We start from the raw sequence: 19840 nt of genomic DNA, 5'->3' as shown, positions 1-19840 counted from the left end.
CGTACATCTTTTGTCTCAACTTTAGTTTTGGTCAAATTATTTTTAGCCCCTGCAATATCTGTAAATCATGAATTTACTACCCCTTTTTATTTTGATTTGGTCGATTTTAATTCTTATACTTTTTAAATTTTAAATTTTAAACAGTAGAAGTTAAATTCAGGTAAATTGTAAACTTAATTCATGTCCACCAATTTAATCATTTTAATCCCTATTCTTTTCAAATTTTCAAATTTTAAAATTTTAGTCTTAACTCAAAATAATAATTGTTTAAATCTATTAATTAAAAAACGTGACTTTATAAATATTATGTAATATAATAATCTATAATCCTTAATCTTTTTTAATGAAAATATTGACCAAAATTTTAAATTTTTTATTGATGTTGGCATGGCGGTCTATATGTATTTCATATTGACATGATACTGTTTATCTTATATATCACGCTAATAAATAATTTAAAATTTATAAAAATATTCAAAGAAATTAAAATTCAAAAACTTATAACAAGTTCTTAAAAAAAAGAAAAGAAAAGAGAGCATGCATGTGGATTGATATGTGAACTATAATGTCTAAAAATTAAAAAAAAAACAACAATTCTAATTATTTTTGAAAGGTTTACAATTAAATATGACTTTTTAAAGGTTGAGGTTCAAATATAGCTTAAAAAATAAAGGTGAAATTGATAAAAAATGTAACTGTTAAGGGTTAAATTTAATATTATACCAAAAGAAATGTATAATTTTGAGCATTCAACTTTCTTGATACATATCAACATCTCTTCATAAACCAAAAAGCACAATAAGAACTTGCAATAAACATATTGAAATACATTTTGATTTTGCGTAAATTTATATATAAATTTATCATTTGATTCAATTCTCACAAATTATTAAAATAGTTATTGATGTAAGATCATTTTATTTTATATATTGTATTAAAAATAATTATATTAAAAATTAAAAATTTATTTCTTAAAGTTTCATAAAACTAAAGTTATATGTGTATAATTGCACTAAAATTTATATAATAAATTACACGGTGAATAAATTTTAATTTATAATTTTGAGATTTATCCGAGATGATATTTTTGGTAAATGTGAGATTAGAACACAAATTCAAGCCAAAATTATTAAAACAATACAATTTACCTGAACTCAAAATCTCAATCCTAAATTGAACTAAATAGAGATGACTCGAAAATATGAACTTTAAATCGATTAAATTCAAATTAATTTGATACAAATATAACCCAAGAAATTCGAGGCGCATTTGCATAATCATGATCGGAGATGTAAATGTACCATATATAGCACTGAAAATTTAAACTATTTCTTGCATTTCTTGAAATTCCATGGCAGAAATTTTAAAAAAGAAAGAAAAAACATATTCGAAAAATCTAAGAGGATTTGAAAGGGTTAATAACATTACACTAATCATCTTTTAATCGCTTGAGAAGCTTGGAAGCCCAGAGCCGTACACGGCGTTTGAGGGAGTAACCGACGATGATTCCGGCGACGAAGCAAAATCCACAGAGTTTTGAACACGTCCACAGCGAAACAACTTGCCTGCAAAATTCGAAAGCGAGATAGATTGCAAGGATTATTGTTAAGTAATTAGAGGTTAAGTTGATTGAAATGGACGATGGATAATATACCTCGGAGGCCTGCTGACTAAAACACGAGCTGTATCAACGGAAGAAGCGCCGGCTGCTCCTCCACTACCTCCTCCGCCGCGAAGATTGTAGGGGAGTTCGGGAAAGAAAGAAGGGGAACCTGATTTTGTGTCCTTTGGGAAGGAACGGACCAGATTCTGTAATCCTTCCATTGTTGATGTTCAATTGCCGAAAACCCTAAATCCCTCTTTTTTTTTTTCCTTTAGTTGTTAATATTTCAAATTTTCGAACTCAAAATAAACGCATTGAGCCTTGCTCTATAATTAAAGGATTGGGCCAAAGTCTAGTGATGGCTATGTGGCTCAATGGTACATTTCATAAAAGGTTGGATTGGGATTTTATTTTTGAAATAAATTTATTTTGGGTTTACTTCAGTTGGAATTAATTATTAGTTGAATATTAAAAATTTTTAAAAAAAAACTTTAAAATAAAAATACTAAATTAGGCAAATTAGACAAGTTTACTGAAGAGGGTATTAGCATTGTTGAAGGGAGGTCAATTCTTTTGGAAAATTTTTCGAAATATTGCTCGTACCAACACAAATTCTTCATCCGGTCAATATTCTCTTTAGTTAGGATTTGTATCTTGACTTTAATAAGCTTGAGATGACAATTTTGAAAGAGTAAAAGCACCTAGTTGAAACCAGCCATGCATAACGTATAACTACCTATTAAGGGTGAGTTTGGATGGGCGGTGCGTTTACCTGCGATTAGAGTAAAAACAGCAGTGGCGGTGAGATTAGATACTGTAGCATGAGACAAAAAATAAGCTAAACGCACCGCACCGCACCCAATCGCCCATCCAAACCTACCCTAAGAAAATATAGACATTTGCGCTTGGTAGTGTTTAGGCCTAAGTCGTACAGCACATTTGACCCTATAGTGGTAGTGAGTCACACCAACATTGGTCTCGAATAAATAAGGTAAAGAAAGAAAAAGAAAAGGAGAAAAATAATAATAAAGAGGTAATTGTATTTGGTAATTGTTCTCATACTTGGGTGTGAATTAAGTAATTGTTTCTGCATTGAGGCATGAACTTGATAATTATTCCCACATTGATGTTTGAATTTTAGGATTTTCACTTTACAAGGAAATAACTTGGATAAAAGAGGTTTAGGCCCCAGTGTGAGAACAATGGCTAAATTCAAGGACTAACTTGAATAAAAAAAGTTCAAGCTCCAATGAAAGAAGTATTATCAAATTCAGGCCCCAAATAGTAATTTAACCCTAAAAAAATCTCTTTTAGCATCCACGTACGGAAACAAACCAATAACATTACCGATCATAGATAATAATTTTTAATAATTTAAAAGGTATATAAATGACTAAACTCCAAATTTACCCAATTCTTCATTACACTTAACGCATGGAATCGGCAAAGATTTTAGGGGACACCAATTGTCCACGCCGATGATCTATCATCATTCACCATTCTTCTCCCATATCCCCTATGATCCAATAACCATTCACCCATCACCAATCTCTTATCTTTTTCTTCTTCAAAATCCAACCGAACACAAAAAAGCTTCCTTTTCTTCACTAAACCCATTAATGGCTTCTTCTCTCAGTCTTTCAAGCCACACAGTGGCTTCATTATTCCCTTCTCACACTTCAAAGCCCCAATTGTCACTTTCTAAATCCATCCCAATTCTCACCAAGTCATCACAGTCTCAATTTCACGGCCTTAAATTCTCTCACTCTTCTTCTCTTTCAATCCCTCGTTTTTCCACTTTTAAAACCTCGATTTCTGCTAAGGTACATTGTTGATTGATTTTGGGTTTTTGTTGTTTTGTTTGACCGTTTATGAATTTAGGGTTTTTTGGGGCAGGTGAATAAAGGTGCAGTTCCTCCAGCATTTACTTTGAAAGATCAAGATGGGAAAACTGTAAGCCTTTCAAAGTTTAAAGGGAAGCCTGTTGTGGTTTATTTTTACCCTGCTGATGAAACCCCTGGTTGCACCAAACAGGTGATTGTTTTTATTTAAAAAAAAAGAATTGGTTTTTTGTGTGTGTGCGTGTGGAAGCCATTGTTGATGCTTGACTTTTGGTTGTGTAAATTGGACAGGCGTGTGCTTTTAGAGATTCTTATGAGAAGTTTAAGAAAGCTGGAGCTGAAGTTATTGGGATAAGTGTTGATAGTGCAGAATCTCACAAGGTAAAATTTGTATGATTTTGAGTTGAAAATGTATATGGTTGTGTTTCAAATTTTCGCGGGAAAATAAATTGGTGATTAGTTGGCAAAACAACCATGGACGATGTCCATGGAGTAACTAAGTAAGAGTTAGATTGTAAACTCATCATTCTTTTTAAAATTTTATCTATTTCTATAGTGGCACGGATGTCTTTAAGATTGTATTTTATCCTCCTTCCTTCAAAAATGAAAATTTAGTTCTTAGTCTGTCATATCGGTTTTAACAGTACAAAAGATTTTTAATAGAAATGACTAATTTATTGTTTGATTTAAAGTATAAAGATTAATTTATCTATTATCGGATAAAGAGGTAAAATACAATCCGAGCCTACGGAGCCATATCTTCAGCATCACGCTAAAGGGATTCTAGTTTCTGCATGTAGGATGGTTTGGTTGTCTAGAAACATTTTGATCTGCTTTTCGCGGTTCGAACATTATATGCAAAACGAGTTAATTGTTTTTGTATGATGTCTGCATTTACAATTATTGAAATGGCATCCAAATCACTCGGAAAAACTGACGGTTTTTGTTTCCGATTGGATAAGAACTTTGCCAAGAAATACAGGCTACCATTTACGTTGCTAAGCGACGAGGGCAACAAGGTGAGGAAAGAGTGGGGAGTTCCATCGGATCTATTCGGAACATTGCCTGGAAGACAAACATATGTTCTCGACAAAAAAGGGGTTGTTCAACTCATTTACAACAACCAGTTTCAGCCGGAGAAACATATCGACGAAACCTTGAAAATACTTCAAAGTTTGTAAAAAACATATGTGCTCTTGGGGTTAGACAAGTTGTGTTTTTTTTTTTTGGTATGATTCTGTAGCTGTGTTTTTTGGACCAGCTGATCATTTGTGTTGTTGGAAATTAAGGTGCAAATCTTGGTCTCATGGATTCTTACAATGTAGGAGAATTATGTGTAAATTGTATTATGTTCAATTGAGAACATAGTTTGATGTTGTTTTAAATCTAATGGGAATCCATAAATGCTTCAAATATTCAAATTCTTTTATGTAATTAAGTTTAATTTCTAATTGAATTTTTGAATTTAGATCAAAATTAATAAATTTATTTTCAAGTTTTAATAATTAATTTTATCATCAAATCTAATTGTATCCAAATTTAATCCATTGGTAAATTTATATTAAAAATGGGGATTACAATAAAGAGGCTAGTAGTGAGTAGTGACCCTGGCCTCTTAAAATAGGGAATTACAATTTTGGCCTTTTAAATTTTATAAAATTACAAGTTAGTACATAGTAAAATTATATTTTGACCCCAAAAATTGATAGAATTTTAATTTAACATTTCTAAAATTATAAATATATGAGCTACTAAAATGGTGAAATTGTATCATAACTCTCATAAAAGTATGTAACTTAATTCTACCTCAAAAATAAAATTCTAACTTTATCCCTAGAACCGGTTAAATTGAAAATTGGTGATTGGATTAATTCGACCACGCATTCAATTTTAAAACCTTCCAACAAGTTCTCATACTTGGGTGTGAATTAAGTAATTGTTTACGCATTGAGGCATGAACTTGATAATTATTCCCACATTGATGTTTGAATTTTAGGATTTTCACTTTACAAGGAAATAACTTGGATAAAAGAGGTTTAGGCCCCATGTGAGAACAATGGCTAAATTCAAGGACTAACTTGAATAAAAAAGTTCAAGCTCAATGAAAGAAGTATTATCAAATTCAGGCCCCAAATAGTAATTTAACCCTAAAAAATCTCTTTTAGCATCCACGTACGGAAACAAACCAATAACATTACCGATCATAGATAATAATTTTAATAATTTAAAAGGTATATAAATGACTAAACTCCAAATTTACCCAATTCTTCATTACACTTAACGCATGGAATCGGCAAAGATTTTAGGGGACACCAATTGTCCACGCCGATGATCTATCATCATTCACCATTCTTCTCCCATATCCCCTATGATCCAATAACCATTCACCCATCACCAATCTCTTATCTTTTTCTTCTTCAAAATCCAACCGAACACAAAAAAGCTTCCCTTTTCTTCACTAAACCCATTAATGGCTTCTTCTCTCAGTCTTTCAAGCCACACAGTGGCTTCATTATTCCCTTCTCACACTTCAAAGCCCCAATTGTCACTTTCTAAATCCATCCCAATTCTCACCAAGTCATCACAGTCTCAATTTCACGGCCTTAAATTCTCTCACTCTTCTTCTCTTTCAATCCCTCGTTTTTCCACTTTTAAAACCTCGATTTCTGCTAAGGTACATTGTTGATTGATTTTGGGTTTTTGTTGTTTTGTTTGACCGTTTATGAATTTAGGGTTTTTTGGGGCAGGTGAATAAAGGTGCAGTTCCTCCAGCATTTACTTTGAAAGATCAAGATGGGAAAACTGTAAGCCTTTCAAAGTTTAAAGGGAAGCCTGTTGTGGTTTATTTTTACCCTGCTGATGAAACCCCTGGTTGCACCAAACAGGTGATTGTTTTTATTTAAAAAAAAAGAATTGGTTTTTTGTGTGTGTGCGTGTGGAAGCCATTGTTGATGCTTGACTTTTGGTTGTGTAAATTGGACAGGCGTGTGCTTTTAGAGATTCTTATGAGAAGTTTAAGAAAGCTGGAGCTGAAGTTATTGGGATAAGTGTTGATAGTGCAGAATCTCACAAGGTAAAATTTGTATGATTTTGAGTTGAAAATGTATATGGTTGTGTTTCAAATTTTCGCGGGAAAATAAATTGGTGATTAGTTGGCAAAACAACCATGGACGATGTCCATGGAGTAACTAAGTAAGAGTTAGATTGTAAACTCATCATTCTTTTAAAAATTTTATCTATTTCTATAGTGGCACGGATGTCTTTAAGATTGTATTTTATCCTCCTTCCTTCAAAAAATGAAAAATTTAGTTCTTAGTCTGTCATATCAGTTTTTAACAGTACAAAAAGATTTTTTAATAGAAATGACTAATTTATTGTTTGATTTAAAGTATAAAGATTAATTTATCTATTATCGGATAAAGAGGTAAAATACAATCCGAGCCTACGGAGCCATATCTTCAGCATCACGCTAAAGGGATTCTAGTTTCTGCATGTAGGATGGTTTGGTTGTCTAGAAACATTTTGATCTGCTTTTTCGCGGTTCGAACATTATATGCAAAACGAGTTAATTGTTTTTGTATGATGTCTGCATTTACAATTATTGAAATGGCATCCAAATCACTCGGAAAAACTGACGGTTTTTGTTTCCGATTGGATAAGAACTTTGCCAAGAAATACAGGCTACCATTTACGTTGCTAAGCGACGAGGGCAACAAGGTGAGGAAAGAGTGGGGAGTTCCATCGGATCTATTCGGAACATTGCCTGGAAGACAAACATATGTTCTCGACAAAAAAGGGGTTGTTCAACTCATTTACAACAACCAGTTTCAGCCGGAGAAACATATCGACGAAACCTTGAAAATACTTCAAAGTTTGTAAAAAACATATGTGCTCTTGGGGTTAGACAAGTTGTGTTTTTTTTTTTTGGTATGATTCTGTAGCTGTGTTTTTTGGACCAGCTGATCATTTGTGTTGTTGGAAATTAAGGTGCAAATCTTGGTCTCATGGATTCTTACAATGTAGGAGAATTATGTGTAAATTGTATTATGTTCAATTGAGAACATAGTTTGATGTTGTTTTAAATCTAATGGGAATCCATAAATGCTTCAAATATTCAAATTCTTTTATGTAATTAAGTTTAATTTCTAATTGAATTTTGAATTTAGATCAAAATTAATAAATTTATTTTCAAGTTTTAATAATTAATTTTATCATCAAATCTAATTGTATCCAAATTTAATCCATTGGTAAATTTATATTAAAAATGGGGATTACAATAAAGAGGCTAGTAGTGAGTAGTGACCCTGGCCTCTTAAAATAGGAATTACAATTTTGGCCTTTTAAATTTTATAAAATTACAAGTTAGTACATAGTAAAATTATATTTTGACCCCAAAAATTGATAGAATTTTAATTTAACATTTCTAAAATTATAAATATATGAGCTACTAAAATGGTGAAATTGTATCATAACTCTCATAAAAGTATGTAACTTAATTCTACCTCAAAAATAAAATTCTAACTTTATCCCTAGAACCGGTTAAATTGAAAATTGGTGATTGGATTAATTCGACCACGCATTCAATTTTAAAAACCTTCCAACAAGAATTTATTTACATAAAGGAAATTAGATACATATGTAGAAAAATAAATTTTTATTTTTATTTGAGCACAAATCTAATTGAATGCAAAAGATTAAGACAAATATATAGCAAGGCAATCAAACGTATATTATTAAAGCTATTTTAAACGTAGATTATCCAACTCATCATTAGTATTAATTATTTTAACCAACACATTATTTTCCTTTATGGGTTCATTTGAATTAACACATTATAATCGCATTAATTGAAGTAAAGATATTAAATCTCGAATTTAACCATAACAAAAGGACCAAAACCATAAATTTACCCATATTTACTTTAATGCATGAAAATACTTGCGCTTCCATGGCCCCTATCAACTAAAAATCCAAAATTTCCATCGTAGCTTTAAAATTTAGTAGAAAATATGAGATCTTTAAAACACAACAATGAACTCTTAAACATCATCTTTCTCCCTATGATAACCCTTTTTCCGGACCGGTGTTTGTCGATAGACGAGGTTTCTCGAGTCTTCTGCACGATGTAGCTGACCTATATTAACACTTTTCCTGACCAAATAGCCGATAGAATTTACGTACAACAGCAGCTACGGTAACCCGGGACGAGCGATGCTTGGACTATGTTCTTTTTTTTTACTTGTACGGAGCAAATATGATCGAGGAGTTGTGGCCACCAAACCCGAAAGAATTGGACAAGGCTGCCTTGACATTCAACCTTTCTTTCTTTGGTCCAACGAGCACATTTGTGTCCTGAAAAGATACAAGCTTGATTTAACATGTCATGAAGCAAAAACTTCTAACATCCAAGAAAAGAAAGAGGGGAAGGGGTAATGTACCACTTCTTGGTCCGGGTTTTCAAGGTTGATATTTGGATGAACCCAACCAGTTCTTATCGCCTACACAAGAAATAAGACATTACCGAGCCGATGTTTAGGTTCGGAAAAAAGCATAATGAAATCTCTGAATTGCATACCTGTACCGCTGCAACGGCTTCCACAGCGCCGGCAGCTCCAAGTAGGTGACCAATCATCGACTTAGTGGAGTTCACTCTTAACTGCAAATAACCAGATATTTTATCAAAAATCACAATGCAGAAATATCAGAAATAGGTTACGGACAAAGATCGAATCATTAGAGAAAACTACGAAAAATTAACCTCGGGATTTTTGCCGAAACAATGTAGGAGAGCTTGGTACTCTTTAATGTCTCCGGATGGTGTAGACGTAGCATGAGCATTAATGTAATTTATATCTTCTCGAGGTACTCCAGACTGAGCCAAAGCCTTTTCTATGCAGCGAACAACACCGACTCCTGTTTTCAGATTTCACGAGATGAACGTCACTTTAATGTTTTAAAACAGTATAATTTGCTGCTACAGAAGCAAAAAACAAAAATCAAGTTCACCTAAGTGCCTAAAAAAGGCTAAGTCGAGTACTGCTTAAGCATGTAGGTTACAAGTTCTGGCCTGGTTTTCATGGCACTGCCATCGGAAATAGCTAATGCAAAAACGTAACGACTTGTAGTAATAGAGATCTAGCTTATTACCATCCGGGTGTGGTTCGGTCATGTGATAAGCATCACAAGTGAAGCTACCACCGAGGAATTCGGCATAGATAGTCGCTCCTCGCCTCTGCAAAATTAGAAACCTAAACTTGGTAAATTTTCCTTCAAAGATTGGAACTCATCTTATATTTTCGGTAAACTCAAAACAAACCGGAGTTTCAAACTTATAACTCAGGTTAACATGGATGTACCTTAGCATGCTCCAACTCTTCTAAAAGCAGAACCCCAGCACCTTCCCCCATGACAAACCCGTCACGATTCTGAGCATAAATTAGAACCACTATCAAGGTAAATAACGCATAAACCGGACAAAAAATTTACGTGAGATGAATAATTGGCTTTTAGAAAACACTCGATAAATATACAGTAAATTTGATAATAATCATTAGGTTAAATGCGGTTTACTCTGTTAACTCATTCTCTGGTTTTACTGCTTTTATTCGTTAACATGGAGATAGAACTGACAACAAAAGGAAAATTGAAGGTCCGTAAGCTCAAGAGTTATCAAAACATTACAACATCCCATGGACGTGAAGCTTTTGTAGGATCACCGTTCCTCTTGGACAGTGCTTTGCATGCGACAAATCCTCCCAACCCTGAATTAAAACATCATAAAACGGAGTATGTCCGGTTTTACCAAGTTAAAAAATAATAAAATGGTGTTAAATAAGAAACTGAGACAAGAAAGAGATACCGATGGGTATAATTGCTGCATCAGAGCCACCACAGAGCATCATATCCTACAATTTGTTTCAAATACCTCAGATATATAGTAAATTCGGAATTATATTGTAAAAATTGGAATTTTCTTTTTTTGGCTTGACTTACAGCTTCGCCTCTAATCATGTGATTTGCTGCATTTAAGATACAAAAGTTGCTCGTAGCACATGCGGTGGAGATCGAATAGTTAGGACCCATCCATCCCTGAAAAAAAACCGCAAGTTTAAAGCTCGATGATCAAGGTAAACTCTTAACACTGCATAGTCTAAATTTAGGCTAACCAAATCCATTGCAAGCATTGCGGAACCCATATTTGTAGTAGCAAATGGTACACAAAACGGATTCATTTTCCTATACGAAATCCTCAGTGCTTCAATTGCATCATTGAAAACCTGTCCATTCCATAAACCAACTAAATGAATAAATATACGGACAAAGAAAGAAACACTAGATTGCAAAGAATCCCGTTTTTAAGAAGCATTACCTTCATACCACCCATTGCCGAACCGATCAAAACTCCACATTTCTCTTTATCTAATTCCTCCATTACATCTTCGGTTACACCACCGTCTTCTAATGCTTTTTTTCCAGCAATAAGCATATAAAGCATGAATTTGTCCATCCTTTTGGATAGTTTTGGTGCTATCCATCCATCGGCCGATAAAGATTTGATTTCTCCGGCAATTCTCTAGAGACAAAAACGAGAGCACTAAGAACAAGCACTTGTAGAAATAACAACAAACAAAAGACCCGAAGGCAAAAACACACTTACGGTTGGAAACTGGGCACAGTCAAAAGCCTCAATTTCACTTATACCACTAGCACCCTCAAGCAAATTGTTATAAAAAACATCGGGGTCATGGCCAAGCGGAGTTACTACTCCCATCCCAGTCACAACAACACGTCTTTGCTTCGTAGGAGGTTTCTGTTTTGTCCTGATCTCTCTCGCCGGTTCCACGGCTACAGCCATGGCTTGTCCTATGTTATTTTTAAATGAATTAAACGGCGGATTACACATAATTTAACTGGTAAATTTTTTTAGAAAAAATCCATAAAAGTTCAATTAAGATATAAAGGTGGCGGCAAATCCATGAAAAAGACAATAAATACAACCAGTTTATGGCAACATGTCTGAAATAAAACCAAAGACTAAAGATAAATCTATGATGCCTACAATTTAATGCTTATAATATAGTAAACGTGAACCTATGCTACAAGGTGTGCTCAATGCGTTTTCAAATATGGATATGAGAATATGATCCTCCTAATACATGAATAAGCTTAGAACATATCGAACATGGTTGATACATATTCATATCATCATAAAACTAATCAGCTATAATACATATACATATATTTACGAAAATATTACCCTCTAATACATGAATATGCTTAGAACATATTGAGGTAAAAGTATGGAGCTCCTTGTACTAACAGTTAGATTGCATTTTGCCCCTTACACTAAAAAAATGAGCAAATTAATCCCTTTAAGTTAGATCAAAGAGCAAACTGGTCTTTGTATTAAAAATCCACCCATTTCCACTGTTAAAAACTGGTCCTTTGTAAGTCAATATGAAGTACAATAACCGAAAGGATTAATTTGTTCTTTAATCTAACCTATAGATTTAATTTATTACACATTTTTGGAGTAAAGGGAGGCAAAATGGAATTGACTCCCGATACAAGTACCTCCATGATATATTTACCAACATATTGAACATGGGTGGATACATATTCATATCATCATAAAACCAATCAGCTATATATATACATATGTATGTGTGTGTGTGTGTGCATGTATGTATGTATATAGAGTCGACTTGAAGCAACAGCTTAGAACATCACCTTCCAAATAACATGATGGCTACATAACATATTCATATCATCGTAAAACTAATCAGCTATGTATGTATGTATAAAGAAAATTAAACATTTGTCAGATATTAAACAAATAAAAACAGCTAAAAAGAACCCAAAAAAACAAAAACCCAGATTGGAAAAGCCGCAAAAAAATTTGTACCAGATCGGGCAACACCTCGATTGAGCCTTGGGTGCTTGTGATTAATATTGAAGGAAACATTTTTGGACCCAAAGAAAGAAGAAAAGCTGCCATTTTTGGAGGAATAATACTCATTACATGGCTCAAAAGCACCACCATCTTTGCTGGTGGCTGAGCCGCCGTTGCATGGAGGAGAAATAAAAGCTTTCCTTCTATCCCCAATCCAGTGGAGCAGTGGAGACTGTGACTGATTACATAGTGGACTTACCAGTGATGATGAAGATGCCATCCCAATAAAGAAAAAACAAAACAAAAATTGAAACTTTAAGAGTTTTGAGGATTTGGGTTTGGATTATAATGAAAACAAAATCTAGCAACTCATCAATGAAACAAAAACTGAAACTTTTTTAAGAAAATGATGAAAAAAAAAAGATCAATTAAATAGCTTTTGAATCTGGGCAAATCTCAGACTTCTTTTTTTGGGTTGTTTATTTTTTCAACTGAGAGAGCTCGACTGAAAAATATAAAGAACCATAGAGCAACAAAAATCATAAAATTAAAGTAATTTTTATTGTAATTTGATATTTGTGTTAAATATGTAAATTTATAGGATTTACATTAATATAATTTTAATTAATTGTTAAAAAAGATTAATTATATAATTTTATTTCAAAAAGTATTTAATTATACATTATCAGTGTATAAATTTATATCATATGTCACGAGGAAAGTATTTAAGTTAGAGTGGAATCGATACAAAAATAATTTATTTATATTTGATGAAAATAATGAATTTAAAAACAATTTGGATTTTGACTGTAATTGGTTGAAACATCGTAAATATCGAACCAACGATTGCAAAGAAAAATGTTATAATTTGTTATAAGTCCCTGTACTATTCGTAAATTTGAAATTTACTCCTTGTGTTTTTATTTCTAGGAATTTAGTCCTCTAGTTTTCATGTTTCAAAATTTAGATCTAATTATTAACACCGTTAAAATTATTTGGTTAAATTTAGGTTCATTACAACGTCATTTTTTTAATTACATTGATACCAAGTGAGTATTTTTTTTAAATATCACACCAACAAAATTAAGAGAAAAAGTTAATAGTTTTAACAATTGGATCTAAATTTTGAAATCTTAAAAGTAGAGGACTAAATTTAAAATTTGTAAAGCGTACAAGGACCCATATTACATTTTAACCAAGAAAATAATAATAATAAGTTAAACCTGAAATTAAATAATATTTTCTCAAAGATATGAATCGATTCCTTATAATGTTAGAATCACTCAGCATATGCTCCGTTAGGTGAGTGAAAAAGACCGTTTCTTTTGCCAAATTTTTGCTATTAAGTCCCTCCATTTTATGCAAATTATCAATTTAATCCTTATATTTTAATTTTATCAATTTTAATTTGTGTACTTTTCAAATTTTGATATTTTGATTCTAATCCAAATGGTAACAGTTACATATGTTTGGTTAAAGTCTATTATTAATTTGGTACCATGCGTAAAATTTTGACCTTAATATAAATGAGAACTATTAAATTTATTAATGATTTCTTTTATAAATAATATATGAAAAGCAAAAACTGAAAGAGAATATTCCTTATACTTGAACTCGCCTCTCATTATATTTTATTAAAAATAAAATTTTATTCTAAATAAACACAAATTTTATAACAATATAGTTATATTACCTGCTATTTAAATATTATTTATATTTATTATTAAAATAAGTGTTGTATTTGTAATTTAGACTTTTAATCATTTATCAATTTAAATTTAATCCAATTTATTTAATAAAAATCAAGAACATAATCTCATCCGATCTAAATTGATTTAAACTTAAATTGACTTAGATCCGATACTAAATTAAACAAATAATTTAAATTTATCTGACCAGAAATCAATTAATGTGTCCAAAATAAAAATTTTCCAAATTAAATAATTGGACTCACCTGTAAAAATCGTTAGGCCGCCGACCAAACTTATTGAAGAAACTACAGTGAAGACCATTCAGCTGAAAAGTCAACAAATTGGTGACCAAGATTACACTTTTTTGCCATATAAATCTTTTAAGTTAAGTTAAATTCTACTATTAGTCCTTGTACATTACGAAAGTTATGAATTTTAAATTTTGATTGTTTTTAGCATTTATATTTTTCAAAATTTAAAATTTTAGTTTTTTTGAACGACAATTATTAGATTCATTAATCTCTGCTATTTTCAAAATTTGATGCGGCAAATATATTGCCATATCGTAATATTATATCACTTGTTATTTCCACATATAACTCACTAAAAACTAGTTAATGGATTAATGACTATCATTTATCTTAATAATGAAAATTCAAATTTTGAAAAGTACAGGATTTAGAATGACCTAATTGGTGAATATAGATTAAATCTACAAATTGTATGGTAATTGAATTTAAGCAAATGAATTTAACTGCTATTATTTGGGTCGAGATTAAAATTTCAAAATTGAAAGTATAGGTACTAAAATTAATCAAATTAAAGGACGGAGACTAAATCCACAACTTTCGTAATGTATATGAACCAATATAAAATATATTGGTTAAAAACATGCTTTCGATTCCTATACTTTTCAGAATGTTTAAGATTTAGTCCTTACTTTTTAGATTGAAAAACTATAATCCAATCATCGGATAATTAGCATTTTAATTTTCAATTCTATTTAATTTTAAACTATTTTATAAAATTTATGCATGTAATATATTACAAATATATTATATTCAAAATAACTTATATAGTTCGAGTAAAGAAAACTACTACATTCCATAAAACAAAACATTATACTACAATATTTAAAACAAGCTTGAGCCAAGATTGACTCCTAGATGTTGGAGTTCGGGTATTCAAAACGTCGGTTTGGTTAATATTCGATTTGAACTATCATTAATCAAATTAATCAAAATTTAAAATATCTAACTGTTATCTGAACTGGTTTTTTAGAAGCATATTAACCGACCAAAATAAATTTAGTTAATTTGAGCAGTTAACCAAATTAACTGATATTTTATGCATTTCTTTCTCTTATTTTTTAAACTTTTTTTGTTTGTTTTAAGTTTTATTTTATTTTTCATAATATTTTTAAAGCCCGTTATAATATATATAAAGCTTTAATTTTTATTTTTGGGCTTATATAATGTATTGGGCCTATCTAATATGTTGGATCCATAATATATAATTTCAATTAATTTAATCAAATACTCGATTTTGAACCAAAATAATTGATAATTAAATTTTCAAAAAATCTTTAACCAATCCCGATAGAATTAGATTTGATGGCCAACTGATTAACCGAACTAATTTAGATGACCACCAAATCTAATTAGATTAAATCCAAAAAGTGCACACCCTAGTTGAAGCTTATGCCCAACTAGTATTTTAAACAAGTTTAATTTCTTGCATAAGCTAGTTTTTAAGGTTTATTTATTTTTTTCTCCAAACCCTCCCAAATACGGGCTACACTTCAAGCTTTAGTCATGTAACCCAAACCTTAAACTGGTCTATAGTAAAGGGACTAAATCCACTAAAATAAATATCAAGAGAACCTTTTGTACAATTTTACCAAAAGAAATAACATACTAGAATGCTTAGCTTTACCTTATTCTTCCATTAAACTAATACTTTCAAAACAAGAATATCGTACATATATGTATATGCATACATAGATGAAAGGATGGGTCATAAAAAAATTGGTCCCTCCAAATATTTGGATAAAAACTCCATTAATTAAGTTTAATTTTTTAAAAATTCCAAAGAAAAGGTTCTGAATTTAAATTCCAAGCCAAATTATCATCTTCTTCACAATCGATGTTAGGCACCGACAATAATCCCGTAAAATCACTCGAAAAATCATCAAATTCAGGGAATAACCCGTAACCCGAATCATAATGACCCGAACCCATTATCAAATCATCGAGAAACGACCCATCATCGACCGGCAACTCGCCGTCGACCCGTACGGTCTCGACCGAAACCGATGGCGAAGGGGATTCCGTTTGAAACCCAGACGTGGATTGCTCCTCCGCATGTGTCCTCGGAGGAGCCGAATTGGCGAAACGGGCAGCTACGGCTTGGATTTCAGCATGCGTTAATGACCCACCACCCGCTATATCCGGTGGATTATCGGGGAAATTGAACTTCGCTGAACGGCCACGCAAGCAAAAAAGAGCCGCGTCGAATGCACGCGCCGCTTGTTCGGCTGTGTCGTACGATCCCAACCAAATCCTTTCACGACTGTTCGGCAACCTGATTTCCGATACCCATTTCCCCCATTTCCGCTTCCGAGCACCCTTGAACCTCGAATCGGGTCGCTCCGATTCGGGTTTCCGGCCCGTGTTTTGTTTCACCTTTGTTGTGTCCTCCAGTTTTATAGTAAAGTGAGATTAACTGGTTTCTTTTTTGTTTTCTTGTTTTTTTTTTGCCTTGAAACAAATATGGGAATTTGCGGCTTCTTTATACATATATATATGGAGTGGCGGAAGGTTAGGGATGAAGTGAAGTTGATGGATGATAATCTGACCGGAGAGTGTTCAGTCAAACATAAGTGAGGCGCGTATGATTTGGATTTTCGTAGCCGTAAAGCGGTAATAGGGAACGCCACGTGGCATCCCATTAAAGGACTTCCACGTTGCTACGAGGGGGAGGTGTGAGATATGTTTTCCACCACGTGGGCCTTGTATTACTCGTGCCCAAATTTATTTATTTTATATTTTAAAAACTCTTTATTACTGTCTTTTTCATGACAATAAAGTTAATTGCTCTAAACATCCCCAAATTATGACTTTCATTTTAAATTGGTCTCTAAATTTTAACATGTTCTAATTACATCCTAAAACTATCGATGTTATGTTAATCAGGTCCTTTCATTATTGAAACCGTTAATTTAACCATTAAATGACACATAAAATCTTATGTGACATAATTTTAAAGAAAAGTAAAATATTTTTGTATAAAAGTTTTAAAATTAAAACTAAAGATAAAGTAAACCAAGAAGAAGAGAGAGAGAGTGAATGATAGTTTCGTAAAAGCTTCAAAAACTTCAAAACCAATATTTTTACAGCATCCATTTTATATATTCATTTTTCTATAAATTTTTCACGACACTTCATTTAACGATTAAATTAACAATTTTAGTAATGAAAGACTTTGTTGATATAACGTAAATAGTTGGAGGATGTAATTAGAATATGTTATAGTTTGAGATTAATTTAGAATGAGGGTCATAGTTTTGGGATGTTTAATGCAATTAACTTTGTTAGTAAAGTATCCTATTTTTCGGGGTTTAAGGTTAATTTCCTCATTAGGTCCCTCTATATAAAGATCAAATCAAGTTAGTTCCTCCACTATTTAATAGATCAATTTAGTCTTAAACTATTAAAAAAACATAAGAAAATTCAAATCTTAATAGAGGTAACATTTACAATTTAAGAAAATTATATTTTGAAAGATTTTTATGATTTTGCTGTTGAAATGTATTTTTTGCATTTTGCCCTCTTCATAAAAAAATGGTAAAGTAGCCATTGTACATTAGATCAAAGAGGAAATTTGTCATTTCTGTTAAAAACTTCATCCGTTTCAAATGTTAAAAATTGGCCTAGCTGATGAAGTAACCAGACAGCTACACGTGGCGTGCCACGTGTACCTTATATTGACATATAGGGACCATCTTTTAACAAAAAAATATGGACGAATTTTTAACAAAAGGATCGGTTTGTTGTTTGAACTAACGTATAGGGACTAATTTGTCTATTTTTTAGTAGAGGGGGCAAAATGCAATCTGACTCCTAACATAATAATATTTATGACACTTTTATCACTAAATCGATAATTAGTTGGTTCCACAATTAAACAATTGAGAAATTAAACAACTAGAGATAACCAATAAAAAAAAAAGGAAAATTGAGTACTAAACAATAATTAAAAACTAGTTAAATCAAAATTTCCACCTTCTAAAAATTGAGTTTTTATTTTCTCTAAATTTATATTCCAAATTTCCTATTTTATAAAATATTCTTACTTAATATTTTTAAATTTATCTATGTGTCTGAATTAGTCCAAGGAGCAAATCCAATAATTTGGCATTTGAATCAAAAATAAATGGTAAGATTTTGAGAGTTAAATTTAAAATTTTTATTTTCAAAAGATTAAATTAAATTATCAATAATAAAAAAAGACCAAATTTAGTATTATCTCATTTAGTTAAGGGGGGCCAAACCCACTACGTGGTTAGTTATACCCATGAACCTATTGAATGAAAAATAAAGATTTAACCAATTTGACTTTCAAACACGACATAAATAATTAATACAAAGAAAATGAATTCTTTTATTCTTTTTATTGATCCACAAGTCACATGTAAACAAAGAATGTAGATAGGGGACAGCTAGTGGCATTGACACACCTAAAATTAATAAATTTATTATTTCAGCCCTTCGAGCTTTATGAAATTTCAATTTAATACAACGATAAAATCACACTTTAATTAAAAAATTACAATTCATCTCTAACATCGTAGAACAATTTAATTAATAAAATAAAACTCGTTAATTCAAATAATTTTAATTTATTTTAAATATGTTTGGACCCATAATAGGGCAAATGACCAAAAAAAGCTCATTTTTTTCAAAAATTACCGAAATGGGCTAATTATTTAATTATTTACCGGAATGGTCCATTTTCCGTGAAATCGCGTCCATGTCAGTGCGATTTGCTTACGTGGACAGTTTCTCATTTTTAGCTTCAAAATTGTTATGGCCTTTCAAAGTTTTCCAAGTTAAAAATGAGAAACTGTCCACGTCAGCAAATCGCGTCCTAGAGGGCGCGATTTGTGTCCGCGTAAGTAAATCGCGCTGACGTGGATGCGATTTCCTGGCGCGTACCCTGACATCGCGCCGACGTGGACGCGATTTCGCGGAAAATGGACTATTCCGGTAAATAATTAAATAATTGGCCCATTTTGATAAATTAAAAAAAAAAAAGCTTTTTTTGGTCATTTGCCCCCCATAATCCACACATTGTTTAAAAGATTTTATTAATAAAAAATTATATTTCTTTTTCTTCATTCCTACTTCCTAGTATCTAGTGATTTTCAATCATTATCCTTCATAGATTTTATGACAACTGATAAGACGTAAAAACAAAACAGATAAAAATTGCGGCGCTGTAAAATCATATGGTCCTAATTTCAGTCATGATTTTCTCCAACCTTTTGTAATAACGATATCCATAGCGACAATTTAAATAATAATAAAAACCATAACACAAATTACAATAATATAACTATGCATCATATATATAATATTTATATTTAAATTACCTCGAAAATTATCATCATTGTTGGTTTGTAATTTGTAAAAATAATAATTTTTTACGTTTATAGAAAAAATATAATTTATAAAAATAAATAAATTGTGGGATGTAGAAAATTGGATCCTAAATCTTAGGAAATCCTTATTGTTAGGAAAGTAAGATGTTG

General features: G+C 31.6%; 4 protein-coding genes across 10 annotated transcripts; 1 reads left to right on the top strand and 3 right to left on the bottom strand.

Moving 5' to 3' along the window:
• Positions 1-1307: 1307 nt before the first annotated feature.
• On the bottom strand, positions 1308-1905 carry LOC105792953 (uncharacterized). The gene is made up of 2 exons (XM_012621831.2): positions 1655-1905; positions 1308-1565 (listed from the first exon to the last, which is right to left on the bottom strand). Exons 1-2 carry the CDS (start codon positions 1822-1824, stop codon positions 1430-1432), a joined length of 306 nt encoding a protein of 101 aa, XP_012477285.1. The 5' UTR covers positions 1825-1905; the 3' UTR covers positions 1308-1429.
• A 1147-nt stretch (positions 1906-3052) lies between these two features.
• LOC105792950 (peroxiredoxin Q, chloroplastic) lies at positions 3053-7557 on the top strand. 7 transcript variants are annotated; one of them, XM_052634958.1, is made up of 5 exons: positions 3053-3426; positions 3485-3637; positions 3736-3825; positions 4407-4657; positions 7354-7557. In XM_052634958.1, the coding sequence occupies exons 1-4, from the start codon at positions 3082-3084 to the stop codon at positions 4623-4625; spliced, it is 807 nt and encodes a 268-aa protein (XP_052490918.1). In that variant the 5' UTR covers positions 3053-3081; the 3' UTR covers positions 4626-4657; positions 7354-7557. The 7 variants fall into 7 exon arrangements, with proteins under 7 accessions (XP_052490918.1, XP_052490917.1, XP_052490916.1 ...); XM_052634957.1 differs by lacking the exon at positions 7354-7557 and having other exon boundaries at positions 3055-3426; positions 4407-4859; XM_052634956.1 differs by lacking the exons at positions 3485-3637; positions 3736-3825; positions 4407-4657 and adding exons at positions 6177-6329; positions 6428-6517 and having other exon boundaries at positions 3059-3426; positions 7105-7557.
• A 760-nt stretch (positions 7558-8317) lies between these two features.
• Positions 8318-12845, bottom strand: LOC105792949 (3-oxoacyl-[acyl-carrier-protein] synthase II, chloroplastic). The gene is made up of 13 exons (XM_012621826.2): positions 12350-12845; positions 11102-11307; positions 10814-11017; positions 10611-10721; positions 10438-10533; positions 10304-10349; positions 10126-10205; positions 9801-9869; positions 9592-9676; positions 9203-9357; positions 9020-9100; positions 8883-8942; positions 8318-8796 (listed from the first exon to the last, which is right to left on the bottom strand). Exons 1-13 carry the CDS (start codon positions 12615-12617, stop codon positions 8680-8682), a joined length of 1578 nt encoding a protein of 525 aa, XP_012477280.1. The 5' UTR covers positions 12618-12845; the 3' UTR covers positions 8318-8679.
• A 3097-nt stretch (positions 12846-15942) lies between these two features.
• On the bottom strand, positions 15943-16748 carry LOC105793490 (ethylene-responsive transcription factor ERF017; the record flags this gene model as incomplete). Its single annotated transcript, XM_012622396.2, has 1 exon — positions 15943-16748. A coding segment is annotated over one exon (642 nt), but the record flags the coding sequence as incomplete, so codon positions are not given.
• Positions 16749-19840: the final 3092 nt, after the last annotated feature.

This window comes from Gossypium raimondii, chromosome 8 (genome assembly GCF_025698545.1).
Source record: "Gossypium raimondii isolate GPD5lz chromosome 8, ASM2569854v1, whole genome shotgun sequence".
Lineage (NCBI taxonomy): Eukaryota > Viridiplantae > Streptophyta > Magnoliopsida > Malvales > Malvaceae > Gossypium > Gossypium raimondii.
The sequence above is the reverse complement of the archived record's forward strand: the minus strand, read 5'-3'. Positions and strand labels throughout refer to the sequence as shown.